The sequence below is a fragment of the Strigops habroptila genome, chromosome 4 (genome assembly GCF_004027225.2).
Source record: "Strigops habroptila isolate Jane chromosome 4, bStrHab1.2.pri, whole genome shotgun sequence".
NCBI lineage: Eukaryota > Metazoa > Chordata > Aves > Psittaciformes > Psittacidae > Strigops > Strigops habroptila.
Window position 1 is genome coordinate 13,526,217 of NC_046358.1, and position 26,752 is coordinate 13,552,968.

The window sequence follows — 26,752 nt, forward strand, 5'->3', positions numbered from 1 at the left end:
TGTATCCCACCTCTGATGCTATTCACCGCTTCCGCCTTTGTGATCACCTTCCTGCCAAATCATGGTATTCCTCTTCCAGTAATTCCAAACTTAGCTCATGACAGAAGATAAATGGTGATTGTTGCAGTGAGCTAAAATACGATAGCTGGATGTCATGAGTTCTAAGCAATGTTGTCTAAATATGACAGTCTCCAAAATTTACCTTAATTTCAAGTATGCTGTGTTAGGCTGGATTCTTGTCTAAGCCAGAGATGGTGAGCGGCAGTACATGTGCAAGTATGGTTCCTAGTTTACAGGAACCGAGGGAATCTGATTACAACTTCTGTGATGCAGAGAATTAAATATCAAGTGTCTGAAGGTTGTTCGTATCTGTGATGGACATACCAACCAATGAAGAACCTGAGGACAACATGCTCTTGGGGAGATAATGGTGAGGCTTCCTTCTGAAAGGAGCATGGTGTGGACTCTGTGAAGATTGTTCTCTTGCAGAACTTGTCAGGGAATTTATATTTTTATGTTCTATGTCTGTAAGAGCTCTTTTAATATAGATGCAAAGATTTCATGTATTTTACTGGCACAGGAGGCTTTCAGAATTTCTTTCTCATGGGCTGAAAAATGAGCTGTGTTTTTTAAAGAGCCAGAATGTCTTGTCACTCACTGTTTTGTATCCAGTTGCAAACACATGCATGTTTTTCATGCACATTACCTGGTCTAAATAGCTGTGTTGACAAGAGCTGACTACCAACATTATTCTGTCCAAGTTGCCCATGTTGTTCTGCAATGATTAAGTTATCAAAAGGCAGATGTGAGGATAAAATTAGCTTTTTGCATACGCTGTGTGTTGTCTATATTTATTGTATATTTTGCTCAAAATACAAAATAATGGAATCAAAAAAATTGAATCAGAAGTCAGAATTTGTAGCTGCAAATTAAATTATTTAAAACACAGTTTAATTCAAGTTATGCAAAAATGGCCCATTCTGTGCTTACTGGAATATGAAAACTACCACCTGAGTGGATAGAAAAGATTAACATATGATTATAAATTTGTTGAAACCTGAAGGCAGCTGCCAGGATGGGGTAAGTAGGGGTGTCTGTGCTGCTTCATTGATTCATCTTCTACCACTGCAAAGTTCGACAGTGAAAAGAATCGCTGCCTCAGCTCTGTGCCAGGGTCATCGTTACCTTGTGCTCTTTACCTCAACAAAGTAAAGCCTCTTTTTCTCCCCCATCCTCCTCCAGAAAGCCCCATGTGCCAGAGTCCATGGTTCCCCTGTGAGGTTTGGAGGGGCTGAGCCTCCTGGTCTGCACGGATGTGGAACTTCTCACTTTTTCTCAAGTGATAACGTTGGTGAAGCAGCACCATGTCTTTAAGTACTCAGCTGAAAAAGTCAATAAGCAGAATTCAGTGCTTTGGATGTGTATGCTTCTGTTACTAGCTGATTGTTATCTAGTGAGGTTGTGTACTTACCGTTATTGAGTTCTTCTCTCATGGATACCGGGTTATGCCGTGGTGCTCTAGCCTTTCAGCGGTGGCTGCTGAACTCTGCCTCCCATGCTAATTCACTTACAAATCTTCTGCCCTCCCTTCCTGTTTCCTGCAGACCCCCCCGCCGTGGAGCCCACCTTCCTGGAGATTCGGCAAGGCCAAGGCCGGAGCATCACCATGAGCTGCCGGGTCCTGAGGGCGTATCCCACCCGGGTCCTCACCTATGAGTGGCGCCTGGGCAGCAAGCTGCTGCGCACTGGCCAGTTCGATATGCAGGACTCCACTGAGTACACCGTCAGTAGCCTCTCCCGTGACAGCTATGGCATCTACAACTGCAACATCATTAACGAAGCGGGTGCTGGCCGGTGCAGCTTCCTCGTGACAGGTAGGCTTGGCTGTGTCTCGGTGCGCCAAGATGATGGGCTGAGCATGCTGCAGGCTCACGTGTTGTTGGGTAATGCTACTTCTGCTTCAATAACAGATTACTGAAGACATACCTCCTTCGAGGTAGAATCATGGTTTAAGGCATCTGGTTTTGATTCTAGGAAGGCTGGTAACAAATAGGAGATATAGCTTATTTCATTGGTTTGAGGATATTTTTGCGTGCAAAATGTAAAAATCCCTTCTCTGCAGGCATCTGTCAGTATGCTTTTGAGAAAGGCCTGAGAGAGTCATCAGGCAGAAAATCTCTTCAATTTGAAGTTGCAATCAGGCTTGAATTTCTTCTTCTCTTTTGGTACACTCAGTGACCTGAGAGACCGGGGTGGGCAGACCAGAATCTCAAGCAACTTCAAGCAACCCAAGTACAGCGGGGTGTTGAAATTTGTTCCTTTTCTCAAGCAGCAAAGGGCTTTGTGAAGTTCCTACACAAGAGCACAGACTCAGGGAGGATGTGCAGCCCCTGCCATGATATACCCATGTTGTGCAATGAATGCACTGGATTGAGACAAACTTTGTATCTCTATTATCTTTAGTATCTTGGATCTGAATGTTAAACTGGGTGTTTAGTCATGTAATTTTGATTCTTCCTCTGTTGGAAATTAGTTATCTGGGCTGGAAGACTCAGCTGCCTGATCCTGCAACACCCAGTGCCTGCATCAGAGGTTGTGTCCAAGCTGAGGTCCTCTGGTTCCTGGAGTCACATCAGACGTAGGTTCCCCATCCCTCTAGGCTGGTTGTCCAGGCACTTTTTAGAATCACTGGAGGGAAAATAAGCATGTCCGTTAAATGAACCATCTCTCCCAAGGTCTGTGGTAGGTCAGGAACCACCCGTTCCTGTGCACCACCTATAAGGGATGTCAGCACAAGCAGCCCCAGCCTCCCAAAGTATGTCAGAATAGCCCTATTTTAGCTCAAAATCCCTCCCATCAGCTACTTGAAAAGGAATGATGAGAAAAGAAACCAACAAACAGTAAATTCAGAATATGTAGAGGAGAGTTGTCTGAAAAGGAAAGATCCCACACTGTGGTTGGGATTTTATTCTTGCACACTGACTTGGCTCCAGCTACAATCAGATCTAAACAAGGTTTTGCTTTTGGGGTTGCTGGCAGCCTGGCAGCTCCCTGAATCCTGCCATTGATTAGAAAAATGGGCATTATTATCAGCTTCAGTGCTACTAGCAGAAAGGGCATGGAACCTCTCAGGAACCCTGTTCTGCATGAGTTCTGGATATCAGGGTAGACCCTTCATACACATCTGTCCTTTGAATGAAGGAAGCATTTTGATAAAGCTCCCCAGTGCTTTTAAGTAAAATTTTGTTTGATAGGAAAAAACATGAGCCTCCTTTCATGTGGATGCTTTTTTTTTTTTTTTCTTTTGAACTTAGTTAAATGGCATCTCCTTGGCAGGGATTCCATTGGGCCAGCAGCGCATGGCCCAGATGTGGTGGGAACACAGCAAGCACCCCAGTGACCGATGGCTCTGCTTCTTTCAAGAAGTAATCAAGCCTTTGCCTGGCTTATCATTCAGAGCCTGTGTGGAGGTATTTTCACAGCCACCGACTTCTCCAAATCTTTGGATTTTAATTCAAAAGGTGGCTCTGAAGGAAACCAGGGAAACAGTCTTTTTCCTCAAATGAGTAAATGCAGTTCAATTTACTGTTCATCACACTTTGGACCCGAGACTGTGGAAACCTATTCTCAGGCAATTATTTTGCCAAGACTAGGGCAATCTGAGTGGCTTTCTGTGATTTATTACCATGCCAAAGCAAGCCACATAACTGAAAATTAGTACTAAAATGGTTTTATGATACACTGTCTCACATCCCTTTGTGTGCCTTGCTCATTTTTAATTTATAGCATTATGCGAATTTATGCTGTATGGTTGGGTCAAGGATGCTGAAAGTAACACTTTGGTTTTCATGCTTTCCTCAGTCTTTTAAGGTTAAAACCAATGTGTTTAGTAAACGCGTTCTTTGACACATGGAGTTGAAACTGCTCTCAGGAAAGAGCAGGAGCTGTATTGTGGTCCCAAGTCTTATCAGGATAGATGAAGTTAAAGCACTGGGGAGCTGAAAACGTGTAGAAGAAAAATGACAAAGTGGTTAAAAAGGAAGCTTACATTTCACCGGGAATGTGAATACAGAAAAGAAATGGGTCACTTCTTAGACACACGCATGGAGGAAAAAAGCCAAATAAATAACCCAGTGGCAGGAATCTGGCGATAGTGGAGAGCATTTCTTTTGGGTGGAATAATGGGAGTTGTTGTAGCCCATTTTAGTCTGTTTTATCTCCAGCTTTCATGTAGTAGCAATGTGCTGCAATGCTTACATTGCAGGGGCTGCAGAGAAGCATTGGTATGCTAAGAGAAAGGTTTTCAGTACAGTATTAAAAGCAACCTGATTGGAAAGATTTAAACCGGCCCTAGATTTTGCAAAACCTGTTTTTACTACATTTGTTTTTTGAGCCAGATTTGAGAAGATGAAAGCAAAATACATCATATTTGAAAAAAGGGTTTATATAATTTATATCTGGTGGGCCAATCTGAGGCAGATTTAACCTGCTGCTGTCTTAAAAATAAGTAAAAACATACAAGCAAAATTGTATTTGTGGGAAAGCAAAGTTGAGGTCATGCTACTCACAGCTTCACTGTCTATATGTTTTATTCAGTGGTTGATAGTGTATATCATATCCAAAGAGCAACAAAAAGTACTTGTCAGGCAGTGTGTTGTTAAAACTGTGCCATGGTTGGAAGCAAATTAAAAAAATAAAAAAAACAGATGCAAACAACATCATGAATGGCACTGACTATTGAGAAGTCTCTGTGCAGGAGGAGGAAGGATTTGAGTGATGGAGAAAGAGGCTGGATTAGTGCAGCGAGGGTCCCCTCTCCCCAAGGGCTGGTGCTGTGGGCTCCTTGAGGGACAGACCTCAGCCCTCCCCTCCCTGGGTCATATCCTGGCTCCTTCCAGCCCAGGCCACCCTGAGGACACCTTTTATATACCAACTTGGCCTTCCTCAAGGCAGGTAAGGTTGAACTCTGTATTTTCTAGGTTCCCAGTGTGCAAGAGATTGATTAAGCAAGCCCTTGCCTTGCTGTCGGAAGGGCTGGTGCTACAGTGGGGGTTGCGGGGCAATATTCTGTGCACCAAGGGAGCTACTTAGGGTTAAGATTACCTCTGGTCAAGGTTACCTGACAAGTCTTGGCATAACACTTTACCTTCAGCGGCTTCTAACTTTGTCAAGCTTTAACCACTTTTGCTGAAATTCACTATGCTGGTGGCTGCCTCAGGCTGAATTTCTCACAGAAGTTGCTGTCCAAAGAGATTTTTTAATAAGGGAAACAATATTTTGTTTCATCCACAATAAATTATTGCAATTGTTTAATCAGGATATTTAAAAGGGCCAGATACACATCATAGAATCATAGAATGGCTTGGGTCGGAAGGGACCTTAAAGATCAGCTAGTTCCAACCTCCCAGCCATTCTTGCATGATTCCTTGCTTAAGTCACATTGTGAAATCTGTCATGGTTTATGGTAATGGTTTGACAACGCTATATGTAATTTGTGAGATACTATTTAAATTAGTAATCATAACACTAGTCAGAAATAAACAAAGCTACTAATGGCATTATGTTGATGTAGTTACTTCTACCATCTAACTTTGATCCCACCATTGAGCAAAGATGGTTTTGAATATTGATTTTGTGTCGTTCTGTTTTGTGGATTATTTTTTTTTTGCATAAAATATTGCATTAATTAACAAGCCAATCTTTAATTATTTACTTATCCAGTCTTCTGTCACGCTTTCAGTGCTTCTGGCCAAGAGCAACATCAAGCCAATCAACTCATAATTACGTAGATTATAATTGTTAGCTACCACCATAACCACAGCTTTTCCTTTCTTCAGAACTTTACTGGTGTTACTGAATTGAAGACAGAGCAAAGCAAACCGGCAGGCATGCGTATACCTGCCTGTATATGCAGTGTAGCTGGGGGTGTCTGCTCAGGCTGCCCAAGAATCTCCCATCTTCTGCCTTCCTCTCTCCCATGCCTTAGGGAGTGGGAATCTGAGGAGCTTGACACTGGAACATCCCTTCTGAATGATGCCAGCATCCATCCCTAGTGGGAGCTGCGTGATTCCTCATGTAGCCTTGCAGGAACTTCCTCGCTGGAAACTTGTTCAGAAATTTGTGTTCTTCAGTGTTTCTTCTTTGCCCTTGGCACCATACACAGTAGCGCTGTGCTCTGTGCAGCATTGAGCTGAAATCGTGTCAGAATTACCATCCAGCCTGTTGTGAAAGTCGGGATGCTTTTACCACAAGGGCATCATCTTAAAATTAATTGCAGACACTTGAAATTGCAGGGTATTGGGTTCTTCTCCATGTCCCTGTCAGCTGAATTAAAACAGTGTTCTGCCATTTAATGTTTAATAGCTTCGTTAATCCTTTTTTTATTAGGGAAGGCCTGGACTGAGGGACTGAAGTGTGTATTGTTTCTGGCTTCCCCCTTTTTTTTTTTTTCCTTTAGAAACTCTATGGAATTAATGTAAAGCAACAAGCAAAAGCCATATTTTAGAAAACTTGTTTCAAAGCAGATTGATTGTACTCCTTTTACCTGCACAATCACAAAAATTTTTTTGCCAGTGAACTGTTTTCACTCTACAGTGTTTTCATTTTTGTCAGCACGAAGGCAACTTCCCAAGCAAGTAAATCAGTGCAATTTTCACAAGCTGAATTGGGTGTGTGTTGGCTGGAAGAAGTGGCAATGGCTCTAATATCAGTTCTGTTCCTCACTGCATGGTTGCCCATCATGGAGTGATTGACCAGTGTCTGGACTACTGGAGGGACATGCAGGAGCTATGTGTTGTATTTCTCTGTATAAATGCTTCAAATTCAGCAGTTTTCTCTCCATTTTCCAGGAACCTGTAGCTGTTGTGCCAGACACTGGGATCATTGCAGCTGGATAGTCTCGATCAGTGGCCAAAGGATGCTGGGCATTAATGAACCCTTGCTCACAATAGTTACTTGGGGTTTTTTCCCTAAACCATTTGTTCCTCCTCGTCGTTCTAGCCAATAACTGCTAGCAGTTGTTTTGTGCTTTGGGTTATTGGTGTGAATTTTAGTTGACTGGTTCAATTTTTGGGTAATGGCTCTTGGATGAGTACAGTGACATGGACACATTATGAAAGCTCATTGGCAAATGTGGAAGTAGAAACATAGGGATCAAGAATAATCTACCTTTCTAAAATATTTCAGAAGTCTTCCTAAACTACTGAAATATTAACTAACTGGTGAGTTGAAAACAATCATTCCTTTTTTTTTTTCTTTTCTCAATGACATGTATACCAGCACAGTTTAAATTAATATTTTCATTACTTTGATAAATCTGAAAGCTATAAGAGACTATCCTTTCCTTCCTGTAGCACCAGCTCTCCACACACCCTAAGGGGCCTGTATAGGAAACTCAGTAATCATAACTTAGGGGAAAAACCAGGTCCCTGGGAGAAATACCAAAAAAGTAAGATTTTGACCTATTTGAGGTGTGTGCCGATTATTTTTATGCTCATTTCCAAACAAAACTATAACCCAGATCTGAAGCAAACACAACCTGGGTATTCCTCCTAACACCGCCACGCTATCAGATAGTGCTGTAATGCTGTTGTCCTCCCCACATTGAAAGGACAGCTCTGCCAAACAAATCTGTGATCCTCAAGCACGTGCAAGAGGGGAGTAATAATATGATTTTATGCTCTAATTCTTTGTTTGGAGAGCCTTCCAGTGGTCATGCTGTTCCTTTAAGTAGGGTACGAACCTTGCTAGCTGACAACCACCAGCTGGTGGTCAAAACCTTCCCTACCCTGTTTGAGGACAGTGCCTGTGTTCCTGTAGTCCAGGCTCCACTAGGAGCTAGTGCAGGCAAGCTCCTTGGCTCTTTCCTTGGAGACTTTGGAGGAAATTATGTCAGTTTGTCTACAGGAAAAGGTTCAGTGTTGTCAAATAGGCTTCATAGCTTTCCAAGCTGGGAGGTGGCAGGATTCCTGCTCTGTTCCCTGCATCCTCCAAGATGGATACACCTGCCCATGCTGAAAATACCCAACCCCTGAAACCATTAATTGATGCCTGGTTATTACTTAAAGGAAGGCTTCTACTTCAAGGAAGGCATCAACTCGAAATCTAATCAGGCTTAAGAGCCAGATTACAATAATTTCATATATTAAGGCCTGTCCCTCATCCTCTCTTATTAATAGGAACATTTCCAGTTATATTTTTCAGGCTTAAAGCTGTGTTTTTCTCTCTCCTGCTGATGTACTCAATAAATATACAGGGACATTGACTGCATAGCTGGCTGTCCTGGCTCATTTAACACAAGGTGCCAATGAAAAATGAAATATGGAAAAATATTTTCCATTTTTTCTTTTTTCATTATACACTGAGAAATGTTTCTATATTAGCAATACTAAAGCCCATTTGGTTGGGAGAAAAATATGTGTGGTTCAACTGGTAGTGTCCCTTTAACTTTAAAAATCAGAGCAGAATGGTAATTAACAGTCACAGCCATGTTACTGGGGCAGTTTAGGGACAGCTGTTGATCTTTTAGGAAGGTTATATTGGAAAGGCAAGTGCTGTGCTGCAAATGCAGACATTTTCCTTTCTTAGAATAAATCAAATATTCTCCTCAATAGACACACTTATGTTTCTCTTATACACATTTCCATCAGTGAGTATTAAGGAATTATATTTTCTTTGTTCTTTATAAATATTTATCTTTTCTTTTAATATGTGACATTTTTCCTCCAAACTGTTTACTGTCAATATTTTTGGCAGGGTAAAACCCTGGTTTGACGTAAGTCTAAAGAAAACAGATCCACTTTGGTGAATTCAAAATTTGTTGTGTCGGGTCAGCACCAGAGGGCTTGAGGGTTGCTGGTTTGTTGGAGTTTTTTTAATCAAAATCTTCGCTGTTTATGCTATCTGCTTCTCTAATCCTGTGATATCTCCCCGATGCCTTCTTGCATCTATCCTTTGCATCCTTTCTGTTTGAGCAAGTCCCTGCACGGGTATGCGAGAGCCCTGCAGCAATGTGCTAGTGCCCGTTAGCTAGCTGCCATTAATTTTTAATCTAAAGATCCTTTCTTCAGTGTTATTATTCCTGTTTATTTCAGCTATTTTTTTAATACTGAGTTTGGTTTTTTGACATTTTATCATCGTAACGCAGAAGAAAGCATGTCTTCACAGCTGGAACTGCTGCTGAAGGCCAGCACAGAGTGACAAAGTGGGTATTCGACAGGGTTCTGCCACATTATGAGGAGCATAGTTTAGGTTAGCTTAGCATAGCATAGCATAGTGAATAGCATAACATAGAGAATAGCATAGCATTTTCTCCAGGAGAATGCTGTGGGAAATGTTGTCAATTTACTAAAATTCGGGTAGACAACATCCACAACCTTTCCCTCACCCACTAAGTGGATCACCTTGTCATAAAAGAAGATCAGGTTTAGTACTTGAACAAGTGAGAGAGACAGAAGGATGAAGAGGAGAGGAGGACTGAGAGCGGTCATCCTCTTGCCTCCCCACTCTAGCCCGCCTCATCCTCTCCCTTCTCCGCTCTGTTTTCCCCACATGGCCCACACTGTTTTCAGAGCATGGAAAAAAAAGTCACATGAGGTCAAAGAATATACACAAAAATATACCAACAGTGTACAGAAAAAATCTCTTAAAATAGCTGACCTGCACTGTCAGGTACTTGGATTCTCCTGTCCTTCTGTATTCCATTACAGGTCTGTGCTCCATTTGCTCTCTGACCCCAAATCCTCTATTTTACCTTCTTTGAGCATTACACACATAATTTATTTTTCCAATTCATTATCCTGTGATGAAGATTACATTAAAAAAATCCCAGTTCAGTATTACTCTTTAACGTCCAAATCATCTTGGAGCATGTATGTGTTGTCCGAGGACATTTCTAAAATGAAGGTGTTGCTCAGACTCTGCCTGAATTTGTGTGGATCATTTGTGACTGGCTGCTCGCTCCAGACCGTGGAGCACTAACCTACTTACTGCTTTTAGATACTTCATCTGCCTCAAGATTACCCATGACATTTTCCTGAGCTGCTGAGATACTTCTAGTCGTTAGGCCTTGGGTCATTCAGCAGTGCGTTCCTGTCTGTCAGCAGGCAGTCAGATGCTTTGCTTTAATGGCCAATTTTCTGATGATTATCCTTTTGAAATCTGCTGGACTGCAAGGCTGAGACTGAGGTCCGATTTCCTTTGGTGTTTATTGTCTTCTCTTGGGTAGTGTTACTGAGGCTCTCAGTAACACTACTCAGACTGAATTTTCATCTCCTTACTGCTTATTTAAAACCTGAACAAAGACGCTCAGATGCTATCACGGTGATGTCTGTTTTGGAAAATTGCTTTAAGGCCATGCAAAAGTGGAGAACAGCGCCTTTTTTTTTTTTTTTTATCCTTTTTGTCCTTTTTTTTTTTTTTCTTTTCTCACAAGTAGCAAGACCAGCTGTTTTATTTTTGTGGTTGTCAGCAAGTGCAAAGCCTTTTGACTTCAGCAGGATGCACGAATGCTCAGCAGCACCAGGAAGTGAAGTTACCCAGAGATGCCAGATAGTACAGCGCAGCTCTTCTTCCTGATCGGTACTCCCTGGAAAAAAGTGGCTCGACACTGGTTTGGAGATACCCACACAATATTTTGTGCCTCTTGTGAGGTGACTGAGCTGAGGGATCCACCGTAGGGATAGTGTCACTGCCCACGTCTTGTGTTCAGGTGAGGATTCCACTGAAACGATCACATCTGATTATCATAGAATCACAGAATGGTTTGGGTTGGAAGGGACCTTAAAGACCATCCAGTTCTAACCCCCTGCCACAGGCAGGGATGCCTCCCACTAGACAAGGTTGCTCAAAGCCCTGTCCAACCTGGCCTTGAACACTGCCACGGATGGGGCAGCCACAGCTTCTCTGGGCAACCTGTGCCAGGGCTTCACCACCCTCACAGGGAAGAACTTCTTGTCCTATCACTACAGTCCCTAATAAAGAGTCCCTCCCCAGCATCCTTGTAGGCTACTCGAGCTATCTCAGTGCGGCCAGGACAGTTAACAAGAGCAGTGGTGAAGGCCTAGTCTCTCCACCCTAACCAAACCCAAGTGTTTTACCGCTCTCTCTTCGATTTGGTTACTACTTAAACTATTATATTCTAGGTACCCTGCCTTTGCCCATGTGTACTGTGTTATCGAGAAAGTCAAGTTCCAGCATGATACAGAGATTTGGGGTCTGTCACTACAATGTTATCAGCCCTGTGACCTCATCATTGTTTGATGGGGGAAACTGTCTGGCATCTCCTGAAAATAGGGTAAATTTAGAAATAGGGGAAAGGATTCAGGGTCAGATGCTGAGTTATTTGCATCCCCAGACTGGTGTAACTGGCATTTTCATTTTTCAGGGTTTAGCACCTAGACTTTCAGGCAGCAAAATGTCCCACGTTTTCTTCCCTCTTTCCTTACAGTGACACAATCCACATCCTACCTTCTCCCCAAAGCCAATTCAATGCACATCATAGTGTGGAAATCAGGTCCTCACAGAGCTCACGTGAAGAGAGAAAGGGTTCTGTGAAAGAGGGAGCAGCATCTTTCCCCATCATCACCACCTTCCTCTCTTCCAGGTTGAGTGTTTTGGACCTTGTCATTTGGATCTTGTCTTCAACATTAAATTATTTCAGTATTCTGTTTTTAAGAGCAAAAGCAGAGGGAAACATCGATACATCGATTTTTGTTTAATTTCAATCAAAATTTGCTTTTTGGTTAGAATTAGGATCAACAGTAAGTTATTCACTTAATCCTCATAACTGACTTTGTGCATCTCTTTTTAATATGGTGGTTTCTTTATTGCATCTTTCATTGTGGTTCATCTACACTGTTGGCTTCTGTTTCGTGGTATTGGTACAGTACAGAGTGACACAAAAACGTGGCAAAAAAGAGAGGTAATAGGGAAGGGAAAAGTGAGAAATTGAAGATTCATAACCTAAAATCCTTTTTGAAACCACACTTCACCTTTGGATAATGTACTTTACTTTTCTTGAATAGTGCAGCCAAACTCATGAGCATTGCTACAGCTCCAGTGTTTCAGTGGAATAACAGTCAGTTTAAATTAATTAAACTCCTCTGAGACCTGTTATCCATACCGTATCATTGGCTTTGTTGTAGCAAGACTAAAGAGGGCTTTGACAGTTGTGTGTTTTATTGAATTGTGAGCTCTGATCTCAGGGGTACGCTCCTGCCCATCACCCAGGGCACAAAACAACTCCACCCCTTCTCTTGTTGCTTGTGTTTGATAAGCAAAATAATCTCTGTGAATTATCCAGCAAGCTTTGGCATTAGCAAGAGCAGCCAAAGTCTGAAGACATTTTTTAGCGACATGACTCCTGTCTTGTAGACTGTGTTCTGAGTCGTGACTGGATACGGCTGCTTCACTGACAGCCGATCTTTGAGCATAGGTGAACCTCAGAAGTCAGAAGCACAGATGGAAGCCAGCAATTTGGATTTAAATTATCTGTGCATACAGGAATTTTAAATAGCATGCTTCCTGCCCCCCCACCCCCTGCCTTGGTTCTTAGGCCAGTTGGGGAATATGGCAGGACTCCTTTGCCTGCTCTCTGACTTTCTTGGATGGTTTCTTTGACCTCACTTCACTGCAAGCGAGCCTTGTGAATGCACACTATGTACAAGGTTGGTATAAAATAGTATTTTATGTCATCTTACAAATTTAATGCTGTTCCATTTTGCCACAAAACTGAGGATAATTTTGTGTGGAAGGACAATACAAAATGAAATGAAGAAACACTAGTACAATTACATTTGCTTCTGCATTAATTATATGATATAATATGTCCAATATAATAGTTATGTCCATCCAGTTAAACTCCAGGTTTGCTGAATTGACTGAAAAGTTGAGAGGGTACACTTAGATGTTCATTTTCCACTGGTTCTGTGGTGTCCCAAGTCCAACATTGTGTTTGTGTTTGGGTACTTCTCACTCAGGTTCATCTGGTATTGCTTGCTTCTTTATTAGTTGAAGTGTACCTTATAATTTACTTTCTAGCTGACTTGTCTCACCATTTTTCAATAGTATGATGGAAAATTGAGAAAATTATTTGAAACGGTGTGTTTTAAAAACATGTTGGCAACTTGAAATCCCATTTCTGAAATCAGCTTTGTTAATCCCCTGCCTGCCTGTTGCATTTCTCGTAATTCATGGGCAGAACTTTATGTAGGTTGTGTGGACTTCATTTGGCTTTAAATCTATAATTTTACAAAGTACTCTTGCTTTCTGAGCCCACAATTGTCCTTTTGTCTTTGACCACTGAGGCATTTGTCTGCTCTTTCTCACCTGCCTGGCCAGTGGCTTGCCAAGGTGGAGGAGCATTACACAGCACATCTGAGCCAGACCCTGGGCAGTGCTATGCGGTAGATCACAGAGGATCTGATGCAGAAATGCCCAAACCACTGCCAGCGCAGACCGTATGGTCTCACAGCCCTGCATGGAGGCACCAGCGCTGGTGGCTGATACCTGCATGCCCTGTCTGCTCCCCAACACACTGGGGACTTCTTGGTGCTTCAGGGAGGGTTTGGAGATGAAGCACAGCACTGTGTCGGTGTGGTTTTATTCTCTATCGCAGAGCTAGCTTGCTGGTGCTGTCTCCAGGAGCTGGGTGGCACCCCGCTGCGGTCACCCAGGCTGCCCTGGACAGTTCCCAGCACTGGATGCTCTCCTGAGAAACTCCCAAGAGCATAGACCTCCACTGCATCATCTCACTGCACCTTGGTGCGGACACATCCTGATATGTGCCCCCAACTAGACTATTTCTTCCCCATCCTCCCTTCTTACAAGGACTGACAAGATAACACATGCAAGCCATTTACATTATTTGCATTTTCATCTTTTTTTATGCTGCTGTGTGCAGGCGAGTTCATAACTGCTGTTCCCGTTAGGGTTTTTGTCTGCATGCAAATGGCTTATAATTCACCAGGACTGCTCACATTAAAGACTTGGATACCTGGATAAAGCAGAAGTGCACAGAGCAGCACCAAGTAAGGACAGAGGCAGTGTTAGAAGCAGGCAAAGTCCTTGATTTCTGTAGACAACTTTCTGAGCACAATTGGGTTAGCTGATCCCCATCTGACCTGTTTCTTCTGGTTTATTTTTACTGATTGTTTTGTTAACATGGGCACATGTATAGTGTGTATGGCTTGTATGGTGCCTGTGGAGTTTGCCATGTCTACAAGAGATGTCCCAATTACTCTGGGGGACATGTGGATGCTTTGCAAGTCTGGTGTCACTGGGAATGTCAATCTCGTGTTTGATGGTGGTGAAAAGCTATCACAGGGAAGTTGAGGGAAGAAATGACCAGGTGTTTAAAATCCCTGATAGCTCAGTATGGGGTTTTCCCTTTTCTCAGGGGCTGGATCCTTCCAGCCTGGTAGGAAAAGCTCTCTGGTTTGGTGAGGAACTGTGAGTTTTAAGGAAGGCCTTGAGAGCCTGTATGGATCTGAGGCACCTCTAGCACCAACGGACTGCTAGATTTAAATATGGAGAGAGCGAGTAGAGTAATTTGCATTACTGTTAGAGTTAATTTATTTCTTTATGAAGACACCCATACAAACTACCTGTAAATCCTTGCTGTCTGTAGCACTGTTTCTCTAAGGAAGATTTGATTATGAGCTGACTATAAGTTATTAGCTATAAGTTATTAGCTTTCCAGTAAGTCTAAATGAATGTTACAGGCTATAAACTGACTATATAAATTACAATCTCTCATGTAAAGCTTAATGGTGGTTGCAGCTGCATTTATATCTTTCCCAAGGACAGGAGAACATTTTTTACTGTGTCACTGATTACAATAGTCTCGTATCCCAATTTCATGTCTCAAGTCAAGCTGGCAGTGTGTTATTTTACTTTTTTCCCCTTCCCTGGTGTCTTTGATCTGAAACTTGAAGTGCTTTCATATGCACTTCATTCCCTTGCGAGCATCACCTCGCAGCAGCACTGTTTCCCATGGAAAATGCAGAGTTGGGCACGGACCATCTCTTACTCCAGGAAAAGCAGCATGTATCCTCTTTAGTTTTGGGTTGGGTTTTGGCTCTTGCAGCATTGTTTGCTCCTCATGAGCAGAACACGTCTGTCCTCCACCTCTCTATATCTCCCCCTGGTTTGGGAACAGCAGCCCTCCATAGTTTCAACCACAGCTTTTTTGGCTGAAGCAAGAGTACTGCTGTATTCTCAGACCTTAGGAGTAAAAAGTTAGGCTCTGACTTAGTTAAATGTTAACTAGTCAATGCTCACCTTAATTCAGAAACAAATTCAAAGGGGTCAGTATAAGTAATTTATCTCCCTACTCTTAAAAATATTTATCAAGTTTGCAATCTAGGGACAGTCATGGATGTCTGGAAACTCTAGGAAGTGGGAAAAACCATCAGAAACCATATGTCACCTATGTTCTCACTTGTGTGGTCTTTAAAATTTCTACTGAAGTATCACTACCATTTAACAAACTATTTTTCATTCATCTGCTAGGCACAGTAGGTATTTGGTTTTAATTAAAGGCTTCAGAGGCCATGGAGATTATAACAGTGCTACTGAGCACAAAGCATCTCCTAAAAATGTATGACAGGAAAGACCATTTCCAAAGCATGCAGAGTATCGGTGTTATTTTGTTTCCTGCTGAACTCATTCCTGCTGGTGGAAAATCTGAATTAAGAGGAGCTTTACCAGCCTCCTCGAAAGCAGATTGCTACCCCACATGCTTGACCAGGGCAGTTTAAACTGCAGGCACTCAAATATGAAAGACAGTTCTTACTGTGTTAACAGGGTTTTTTTACCAATCTCCTGGTCCAAAGCCCAGTAAAGGCAGTGGACTCTGAGCCAGAGACTGCCTTCTTGACAACTAATTTCCAAACTCAGCAGAATTTTGAAATTTGGGATATTTGCTTCTTGCAGGTCATCAGTGGAGCAAGCAGTGCCAAATGTGACCTTTTAGCAAAGGTGACAAGGTGTTATTACTGGTTCTCAACTGTGCTCTTCCTGTCATCTTGTAAGAAGAGAGAAATGAAGTTAATAAATTCCATCCTGAGGCCGAAGTATCTAATTTGAGGAGTGGAAGGAAGGGTTATCTGAGGTTTTTGCTGTGCTTCAGACTTACTCATTTTTAATGCAAGTCTACCCTAGGGAAAGAAGGAAAATAAAGTTAGTTCACCCAGAAAAGGACAGGATTGTGAATGCAAAAGTGGATTGCACCACTTGAGAAACTACTACTTGCAGGTACTGTTTGGATTTGGTTGTGTTTCTGTGCGTTGCTGCTTGAAAGCTGGAGAAGGACCTGATGAGCTCAGCGCAGTTCTCCCTTTGCAATGCAGTGACACCAGTATGAGGGAAATCATAGCACTAAGCCAGGTCCTGAGCATATATTTTTAGCAGTGACCAGTCCCACGTGCTCAGTGTGAGCCTGGAGTCCAGAGCAGAGGCATTGCCACCTCCTGCTTCCCAGTCTGCTGGCAAGTGGTACCATGGATGTCTACCAAGCTGCTATCCTAAGGGGATGGGAAAACTCTGTTTCTCTGGCACTGGTGGATTTGGCCTCCAAGAACATGTCTAAACATCTGATGTCCTTCTGGCCTCCGTGGTTTGCAGTGTTTTGCAATACTAGAGTGTGGTCCCAGGTGAAGGAGGTGAGCTGCAGCCAGATGTCCCCAAACATGGCATCACTGCCACCTCTCAACTTCATCACTGTGTCTCAGACTGTTTCAAAGTAGCCTCCAGAGACTGATAATAAAGAGTAAATGCATCCCTTCTTGTTGACCACAGAGTGCTTTGTGCAATAAACAAAGATGAATGGTTCAGCTTTTGAAGTAAAGATCTCTTGGTAGCTGAGCTGTTGTGTATTGGTCTATGTCCAAGGTCCAAACCAGTGACCCCAAGAGTTAGAGAACATGGAGCTGCCTCCTTGGATGGTGCAAGTGCTTGAGTGTGCGGTGCTCTGGGCGAGTGATAGTTATTTCATGTTGGGTAAACAGAACTAGAAAAAGAAGAGCAAAAAGCATTCTTTCCATCCCTCTGTTGCTGGCAGCCCTGAAGGTGTGTTTTTGGGGAGCCTGGTAAATGGGAATGAAGCATATGCCTTAATTAATATTGGAGCTGAACCAGGCCGTCCCCATAAAAGAACCTGCCCGCGTTGGTTGCTGCAAATAATTTCAGCCGTGTTCCAGTTCCACAGAGCCTGAAGGATCTGCACTACAGAGTGTTTAGCAGGGAGCTCTTGAGCATCACCACTGCAGAACTGACCCAAGAAGTGCCCAGAGAGGAGTGAAAAACTGCATTTCAGTATTGCTGGTGGGAAGCAGGGACAGTTCAGTTGTTGGCTGGCATTTTGTTTAGTTTCTTCCTCCAAAATGATTGCTTGCTCGTGTGATGTGAGGGTATTGCAGGTTCTGGAGTGGATTGAGGCAGTCACAAGCTGTTGTATTTGCCAGGAACTGGGGAGCCCATGTTAGGAAAGGGATGGGGATATGGCAGCTGCATGACTTTGAATGACAAGCGGGGAGAGCTTAGAGCTGCCTAGGAGGTCCTGATAAACAGCTCCCGGCTGCACATGTTCCTCCTGTGACTCAAGTGTTGCACTCTGATCCTGAGATATGTGTTTTGTCAGGCACTGCCAGAGCTTCCCTACCTCACCCCCTTGTCATAGGCCACAGTTTTCTTTATGTGCATGTGGTGACACATTATTATTTACAATTTCATGACAGCATCCTGCTCTCTATATGACACCCCTTTCATTTCCCTACCCTTCGTTTATCAGGTCTCTAGCGCTTACAAGCGACACTGCTTCCCCCTTCCACCCCTCTAGTTCCCAGGGGGTTTCTGTAGAGTTCCCTTTGGCTACAGGTAAATTACCACCTCCACCTCGAGCAGAGGCTTCACTTTGTTTTTTTGTATATCACCTCACTTTAGTAACCACTTTCTAGTCAGAGACACGTGCAAATATGCATGCATGCATATATATAGGGTATATGTAAGTGTGTGCTTATGCGTCTATAAAAATTCTTACATGAAATTATGGCAAATGTGCATGTGACCATGCAGAAAGCTTGCCAATAAAAAGGGGGCTCTGTGTATGCATCAGCCAGCTTCAGAGATTCTTCTAAACTGGATTTATTTATCGCTCAAAATGTCACCGCACAGGTCACGTCTTATCATGACCTGTTTGAAAGGAAATCCAAATACATCGTACAATGTTATAAACCTGATTTCAAATTGTATTGAAGCTTTCTGTCAACAAACACGGATGTGCTAGGCCCAAACTAATTGAAATGGAACTCTGCAGTACATTGTGTTTACTTCTTGGTGAGATCTGATCTCGATGCGAAAAGGAACAATGTTTTTTACTGTGAATCTTGTGTTGGAAGGAGGAGGAATTGCAGAGAAAGCAGTGCAAGCTCTTCCACAGCTCAGCCAGCAGATGTCACGTTTGGTTATCACTGGTGAGAGGTTTGATCGCAGAGGTTTGGTCCTGCGGCTGCCAGTGTGAGGCTCGGGATCAGTGCAGGAGAACCAGGGGGGAAGGGGAAGGCATCTCATGGATGGAATGTGTAGCATGCTCCATGGCATAAACTTATATTAGTTTAAGTGTTAACTGGGATGTTGGTTTACTGGTTCAAAGCAGACCTTTCTGTACTTGGAACGGGAACCTCTTAAATCATTAGAGGTGGACAGAGTACATACATCTTTAAATTTGTACTCCAGTTAGTCATTTGAAAGTTCAGTTTGATTCCCAAGTCATTCCTTTGCTGAAAGTTGTGATACATTAGCAAATCAATATATTCCTTGGGAAGAGACTTTTGCTGGAAAGTGTGGGAAAGTGTCATCCCCAAGTTCACAGTGTTGGGAGCAGCAGGTACATGGTCATCTGTTCCTGCAGTAAAAAATTACCTAGAAGAGCACACTCATCCACCTACTTTGTGAGGATTATTTATTATTAATGCTTACACTTGCTTAGCTTTAGTACTACTCTGCACTTGAATGCCTCTACAGCTGCTCAGCCAAACTGTTCTGTTATGGCTTAGATCATCTTTTCTTGGAAACCAAAGCCCAAAGATCTTCCCGTAGGCAAACTGGCTTTGGTAGGGCAGGAGCCCCAGCTTGTGCACTGGGCTCTAGTGTGGGCTTCGTTCTGCAGCCTGTCTGACCAGCAGGTAAAAGTGTTATTTTCTCATACAAGGATAAATGACAATTTCGGAAGTTACTTGGATCTCACAAGTGGGTCTGCAGCTACAGACTGTAGAGCTGTGACTCTAAGGCTCTGTATTTGGCTCCAAACAATATCAGTCCCTGGAAGTCACACCTTAGGAGGGCTAAGACAAGGCCATGACTGCACTATTTGCTGTCAGTCGTCAGGTTTTGGCCAAGTAATCTCTTAGCGATGCTGTGCAGATGAAACCCACAATGTAGTAGTGGGAATGGAAAGAGCTGAAGCTCTACAGAAAGTTCCAAATGAAAAATACCATCCAAAAGTAAGTGGTGTGAGGATGATGGTGGTTGCAGGCAGGGGAAGAGGGCATCTGTAGCTGCATAGCTGGAGAAAGGAATAAGCCAAGCTATGGAAGAAAAAGCACTGTGAACTTCTGATGTAAAGCTTGAAGCACTGGAGATACAGAATATTGAAGAGGACTGTAGGTGTTGCTTCTAAATGTAGAGGTGTAACAGAGCAGAGGACCTTTGGAAAACTACAGGGGAGGCTGATCTGTGAAGCACAATGAGCTTTCAATAAGGAGGAAGCTTGTTTTGCTAAAGCTGTTATGAAAATTGGGGAGAACAAGGGTGGGCAGGTGATTTCAGCACCTAACCAGGTGGAGCGTCTGAAAGGACCAAGGCTACATGAAAATGGATGTTCACCGCTAAGAGCAGTTTTTGACAAAAAAAAAAAAAAATCATAGGGAGAGATTTTGCAAATGTTGAAATGCATTCCTTTATGCTGTTCATCCTGAACTGCTTGTGTAGCACAGGCACTAGGGTCAATGATGGTGGAAAGTCTGAAATAGGGATGCAACAGAGCAGGAAGGTGCGGAACTATAGGGAAACTAGAGGTGACAGGAATGTAGCCTTCCAGTACCTAATGGGGCCTACAAGAAAGCTGAAGAGGGGCTTTTTATAGGAGCAAGTAGTGATATGAGGGAATGGCTTTAAACTGGCAGAGGGGAGATTTGTTAGATATCATGAAGAAGTTCTTCCCTGTGAGGGTGATGAGGCGCTGGCACAGGTTGCCCAGAGAAGCTGTGGCTGCCCCATCCCTGGCAGTGTTAAAGGCCAGGTTGGATGGGGCTTGGAGCAACTTGGTCTAGTGCAAGGTGTCCCTGCCTGTGGCAGGGAGTTAGATCAAGATGGTCCTTAAGGTCTCCTCCAACCCAAACCATTCTGTAATTTTATGATTCAGCTGCAGGATTCGGACTGTGTTGGGAGGAGGAGCAGATCTAAGAGAAGAGACATATTTTCACATATGCAAATAAAGAACAAAGTATCTTCTCTTTCTTATTGAAAATCCTTCATAAAATATATATCCTGTAATAAAACAGAGCACAGTAATGGGCAGCATTTTTCATAAACGCTGTGTCTCACGGTATTTTACACTGTTAAATATATTGTTTTGTTTAGGATTTATGCTCTTCATGCATTTTAAAGATAGAAAGGTCTGGAGCTGAATTTGCCAAAAGAGGAAGCATTTGTAAATCTCTGATGTTGTTTTATTTTTTCCTAAGCATTTATAGCTGCTGTTAAAAAGTGCAAGATACTCTGATCATCGCTTATACTGAACTCCTTGTCATGATAAGCTAAAGTGCAATGTGCTACCAATATGGAACAGAGATGGCAAAGATGCTGCATTTGCAAACCATCTAACACCAAGCGAATTAGCGGAAATAGATGTGAAGATAAGGGGAACATAAACAGGCAACACAAGGAAATGATTCCTTTAGTGCTCTCCCTGCATGTCTACTAAAGCTGTCACTGTTACTGGTGCTGTGCCTGCACAGTCACTACTGTTTGTTTCTGCATGACAAGCCACAACAAACACTAGCCCGGTACTCTGTACTACGTACTCCATCTGGGGTATTTAGTCAGCTGCTATAATTAGGGAGAAAATGTCGTTCAGTTTATTGCTATTGCTTGAAATCAGTGGGTTGTGTTTGCACAATTTTGTGTCATTACAATTTAAATGTGCAGTGCATGTGCTTGATTTCTTATGTTACTTTGGAAACCATATACTGGCAACTGAAACAAAACAGTTCTTTTAGAAGTTTATGTTATTTTCCGAAGTTTCTAATGGATAAATGACTGAGTGATCTGAAAAGAACTAGAGGAAGATCTCCTGTGCCTGGTCGGGGATTTTCTCAAATAGGTACCAGTTCAGAACCAATGTGAGTAAATGCATCAATCCACCTCTGTTCAGGACAGTACTTCAGCATTTTCTGAGATCCCAGTTATGGGATGTAGCATTCATTTAACAATAAACTATGAAAGTGCCTTTTCCGTGCACTTGTTTCCTATGAATCAGTTCTATATTGTCTTTCATGCCATTTTTGACCTTACACTAGTAGAGACTTGGTAGAAAATATTTTGGATGTACTGCCTGAAGGAATTCAAGTGCTGCACAACAGATGCTAATGACTGCAACATGGCTTTGTGAGTGAGAGGGGCTGGTAGTAGGGAAGAGCACTGCATTTGTTCTGCAACACTGGGACTGGTGACTGATAATGCTTGTTCCTCTTTCTGATCCAGTCTCAGATTCATTATGAAATATGTAATTACTGAAAGTAGGCATGTAACTTGATGACTCTTATACATCAGAAAATAATGACGTTTTAATACTGTCTATAGTAGACTCTTTAATACTGGTGAGTATTAAATATCATATAATAATAATACAATACAGGTTGATGAAAAAACAGCAACAAATGCAGCGGGATGTGTAATTGTGCTGGTAGTGCTGGATGGCCTCCACAAGCGTACCGGTGAGGAATTCGCATTTTGTTTCAGCAGCGTAGACTTCAAACACAAACATTTGGTCTGTCTATGCATTTTTGCCTTGTGTAGGGGCCAGCCCAGATGAGCAAATCTGCATTCAGTATTACCCTGCTCCCACTCCCCCTGTGTGTACAGGCCCAGACTTCTTTATTTTGCACATGATACATATTCAGAAGATTAAAAAAACCAGATGTTTTGTTAGTGATAGAAAGGAAAACAAACAATACACTCCACATCAAACTCTGCTGTGTATTGTCTCCCTGGCAAAGCACCAAGCATCATAGTTACTCGGATTCCAGCAGTGCGAGCACAGAGGGAGAGATTAATTAAAACTAGTACATGTTAATGGAGCTCTAAACCTGAGTTCAGATTGCCTTAACAAACACAAAAAGTACCATAGCATTAAACTCTTCTCCCTCGGGACCTGCTGGAGTGGCATGTCAGTGAGAGGCTGCCCTTTTCAGGGATGCAGTGCTCCTGGATCCAAGGAAGCTGCCTGCAGAAGCTGCCCTGCCTTTGCCCCTTGGCTGATGGCCACAGCACACTGCTCCTCTCACCAGCACTCTCCTGAAGACCGAGAAGAGTTTCACTGTTTTCCCCCATATACCTGAATCAGCACAGAGCTGGGCTTCCCCAGTGCACCAAAATCCCCTTTGATGGGCAACAGAGGAGCAGTCAGTTGGTCACCACAACCTCCAGTTAGCTGAAGCCTCGCAAGGTTTGGTCTCAGGGCAGGCAGAGCTCGGCAGAGCTTTAAATGATTAAAGACCATCCAGTTCCAACTCACTGCCATAGGCAGGGACACCTTCCACTAGACCAGGTTGCTCAAAGCCCCATCCAGCCTGACCTTAAACACTGCCAGGGATGGGGCAGCCACAGCTTCTCTGGGCAACCTGTGCCAATGTCTCACCACTCTCACAGGAAAGAACTTCTAACTTCTTCCTTATAGCTGATCTAAGTCTACCCTCTGTCAGTTTAAAGTTTAAAATGTTTTAATAAATCCTTTAATGCTGCAAAAGCTGAAGGAAGGGAAAGAAAGGCCATTTTTGCTGCCTGTACTTAAAAAGGGCAAACGGTGTGAGTCAGGGAAATGTATCCTGTATGTGGAACAAAACAAGGGGGTTTGCTTTTGAAAAGTGAGCCTGACACAGCTGTAGGAAGAAAGGGAGGTCAAGGTAGAACTGGCACCCCTAAGGGATGCCCAGTTGGGATACGAGGGACAGCAGCTCCATGTGCTGCATGCTTTAGACATCTCTGCCGGTGGGGAATATGTGATAACCTCTTCTAGGCATGGCCAAGGGCTTGAAGCTGGCTGCTGAGCTGACTTGCACTTTCAGATGTTTTCCAAGAAGGCTGCTGCCTCCTCACCCTCAAGTCATGCTAAACCAAGCGCTGTTGCTAGGTCTGTTGCATCCTTCATCACCTCTTCATTTCTGTAATGGAGGATAATCTTTGGAGGCAGCATTGCCTCTGGAAGCAGCATGGTTAGGTGGTGGCAGGCTTGCGGTGTTTGACCCGAGTCAGAGCAAATGGTCACATTGTTGGGTGACGCCTGCCAAGCCCAGGCAGACTGCCGACGTGTCTCATAGCTCCCATGCCCCTGAAGACAACATCTCCTTTTCATGTGCTCTCAAACACTGCCCAGCTTGCTTGTACTTCTGAAGTTTGCACGTTAAGGTCTTAATGTTGTGTTGTTAAATTTTCAGTATCTCCATGCCAGAAAGCTGTTCTGTTAGGAGGGATTTAGAATAATGCAACTCTTCATGGGTCCTCATTATTTCTCAAAAAGGGACTGTGTTGTTCAACTGCCCATATTGTGACATGCATCTAATTACGGATCCTTTCTGTAGACTCCCAGAGATGCCATTATGTCCACCTGCAGTAGGAGGGGGAAGATTATAATTTGCGTTCAGCATGAGCTTTTCTCCATTATTCCCACTGTACATAAATAAGGAAAACAAATCTTATCGACCACTGATCCTCTTTTCATTTATCTTACATTTCATTTTTTAAAACAGCAGTTTTACTTGGCTTCTTTCTTTCAGAGTATTGTTGTTTGCTACTTCAGCATTAGCATATCTGCTCTAGTCTGGCCTAATTGAATGTGCACCTTTCGTTGAGCAGTTGGCAAAAAATATCTTGGCTAAAAGGCTATCCTTTGAAAAGAAAAGCATGGCTCAAGGCGATAACACACCCAAAGATAAAAGCTTGATCAATAACTATAAGACTGGTATATATTCACATGATTTTTCTTTTGTCCCTTTTCTTTCCTTTTTTTTTTTTAATGCACTTTTCCCCTCTTCTCACTACCTTTCTGATTGAAATTCTCAGACTTCTAGGTCAAAATGCCTCCCTATCCATGTCTGTTTGCACTTGTAGATGAGAGTAGTTTTGAGGAGAAAATACCTAAGTACAGTTTGCATTTGGCACAAGCTCCTAAGATCTGAATTAAAGGAGGTGAGAAATGAAGGCATACCTCTCTCGTAGGTCAACGTGAGCAGGCAGATCACGTATTCCTAGGAGATTGTCCTGTGTTTTTCACTGCATTTCATAATTACTCCCACTGACAAAATCCCTGCAGAAATAGGAGGAGGACAGAGGTATATGTTTGGGAGGTGGAAGGACCTTATTCTGCTTCTGTTTTTCTCTAATGACTTGTCTCTTTTAGACGTTCACAGAAGGATATACCCATCATAGGATCATAGAATAGGTTGGTTTGGAAGGGACATTTAAAGGCCATCTAGTCCAACTCCCCTGCAATAAGCAGGGACATCTTCAACTAGATCAGGTTGCTCAGAGCCCCATCCAACCTGGCTTTGAATGTTTCCTTGAATGGGGCATCCACAACTTCTCTGGGCAACCTGTGCCAGTGCATCATCACCATTACAGCAAAAAATTTCTTTCGTATATCCACTCTGACTCCCTCCTCTTTTAGCTTAAATCCAGTACCCCTGCCCTACCCCTACATGCCCTTGTAAAAAGTCCCTTTCCAGCTTTCTTGTCAGCCCCTTTAGGTACTGGAAGGCTGCTCTAAGGTCTCCCCGGAGCCTTCTCTTCTCCAGGCTGAAGAGCCCAGGTCCCTCAGCCTGTCTCCATACGAGAGGTGCTCCAGCCCTCGGAGCATCTTCTTTGTGTCCTCTGGACTGACTTCACATCTCTCTTGCATTGGTGGCTCCAGAACTGTACACAGTACTCCAAGTGGGGTCTCATGAGAGCAGAGCAGAGGTGCAGGATCACCCCCTTCGACCTGCTGGTCACATGTCTTTTGATGCAGCCCAGGATACGGTTGGCTTTCTGGGCTGTGAGCACATTGCTGGGTCATGTCCAGCTTTTCATCCACCAAGTCCTTCTCCTCAGGGTTACACACATTAATTTTTTATTATTATTTTTATTTTTTTTGGTCAGTCTTTGACTTGGGATTTTGTTCCTGTTTGTATAAGTCAGTGCAAAAACTGGTGGTTAACAATGCTTCCCATAAATCCAGTTGTTAAAACTCTATCCAAATATTTTTGCTTTAAGAAACAGGAGCAATGCTGTGTGGTTGGTATGATATGCTAAAAAAAGATCAATGCAAGATTACTTAAAAATAGAAAACTGATCTATGTCTCTTTGGGACGTAGTAGTGTGTGTTCTAACATTGTTTGATTTCTGTTAGAACAAATCTGCTGACATTTTTTCAGATATGTAGGAATTGCATATTCCAGTGGAGTGAAGTTCCCTTAAAGGTTTTTGCAGACACCCCTAAACCTAGCACATCTGCTCGTAGCCTTTATGGACTCAACTTACTTGCCTGTATAGAGGTGCCTGGTAGTATGTGAGATGCTCTTGGATGGTACACACAGCTCCAGCTATGGCTCTAGCAGGTCCTGCATCTCTTATAACTCTTGTGTCATATATCCCACCTGGTCTAGATGGCTCAGCTACCTTCCTGCATCTCAGATGCCACTAGTTACCCATGGCTAGGCAAAGAGATTGGTCACTCTGTGTCGTTTTTGGTATTATAGACAAATCACTCTATGGGATACTCTAGAGGCGCAAAGGTGATTTGCATGCAAAGGTGTCACTAGTATTCATGGATTTAAGTAAAGGGAACTCAAGTTTAGTGAATTCAAGCAATGTTTTGGCACGTGTTCGGGAAATCATCCTTAGGTTTTTCCCATTTATATGGGGTGAAGGCTACAGTAACATTTTGGTGAAACACTCGTATACCCAACATGCGCTGTGAGATGCCGTTCCCCTATGTTGTGCAAATTAGTATGTTCAGCTAAATAATGTACAGTAATAGCATGCATGTCATGGTGTTATGAAGGAAGGCTTGTGTGAATTTTCACTTGAGAAGTGGGAGAGGAGAAGATGTGATGAAGGCAGCAGTTGCTGAAAATATCCATCTTGTATTTCCAGCTCACGGATGTAATTTCATATTATTTGTGCCAGGTACAGCAGCTGTCACTGAGTCTACCAGTGTAGTGCAGATTGTTTTGATATCTGTATTTTAAGTATCTGGGCCATGAAAAATTAGTGCATGTTACATCACTCCAGCTCACCTTTGCTAGGAGCTCAGTTAATTTTTTTCCTCTCATGCCCACACCTGGCCCACAGATGCCACTGAGGAATGAGTTAACGATAAAGGAAAACTGTTGCCATGAATCCTTTAAAAAAGTGGATGGAAGCAAATAATTCCAACATGTCTTTTTTAGAAGAAGATATTTAACAAAATGATTGAAGAGATAGGGAGGAGAGGGTGGTT

General features: G+C 42.9%; 1 protein-coding gene across 3 annotated transcripts in view; it reads left to right on the plus strand.

Annotated features, from left to right (window-relative positions):
- The window catches only part of MDGA2 (MAM domain containing glycosylphosphatidylinositol anchor 2), a 371,741-nt gene that overhangs the window by 291,983 nt on the left and 53,006 nt on the right, over window positions 1-26,752 (plus strand). For all 3 annotated transcript variants that reach the window (XR_003991066.1, XM_030483781.1, XM_032919889.1), the window contains one exon: window positions 1,605-1,874. Coding sequence is in view for 2 of the 3 variants with exons in the window: in XM_030483781.1 (XP_030339641.1) it covers window positions 1,605-1,874 (270 nt within the window). In the remaining variant the exon portion in view is untranslated. The remainder of the gene's footprint in view (window positions 1-1,604; window positions 1,875-26,752) is intronic.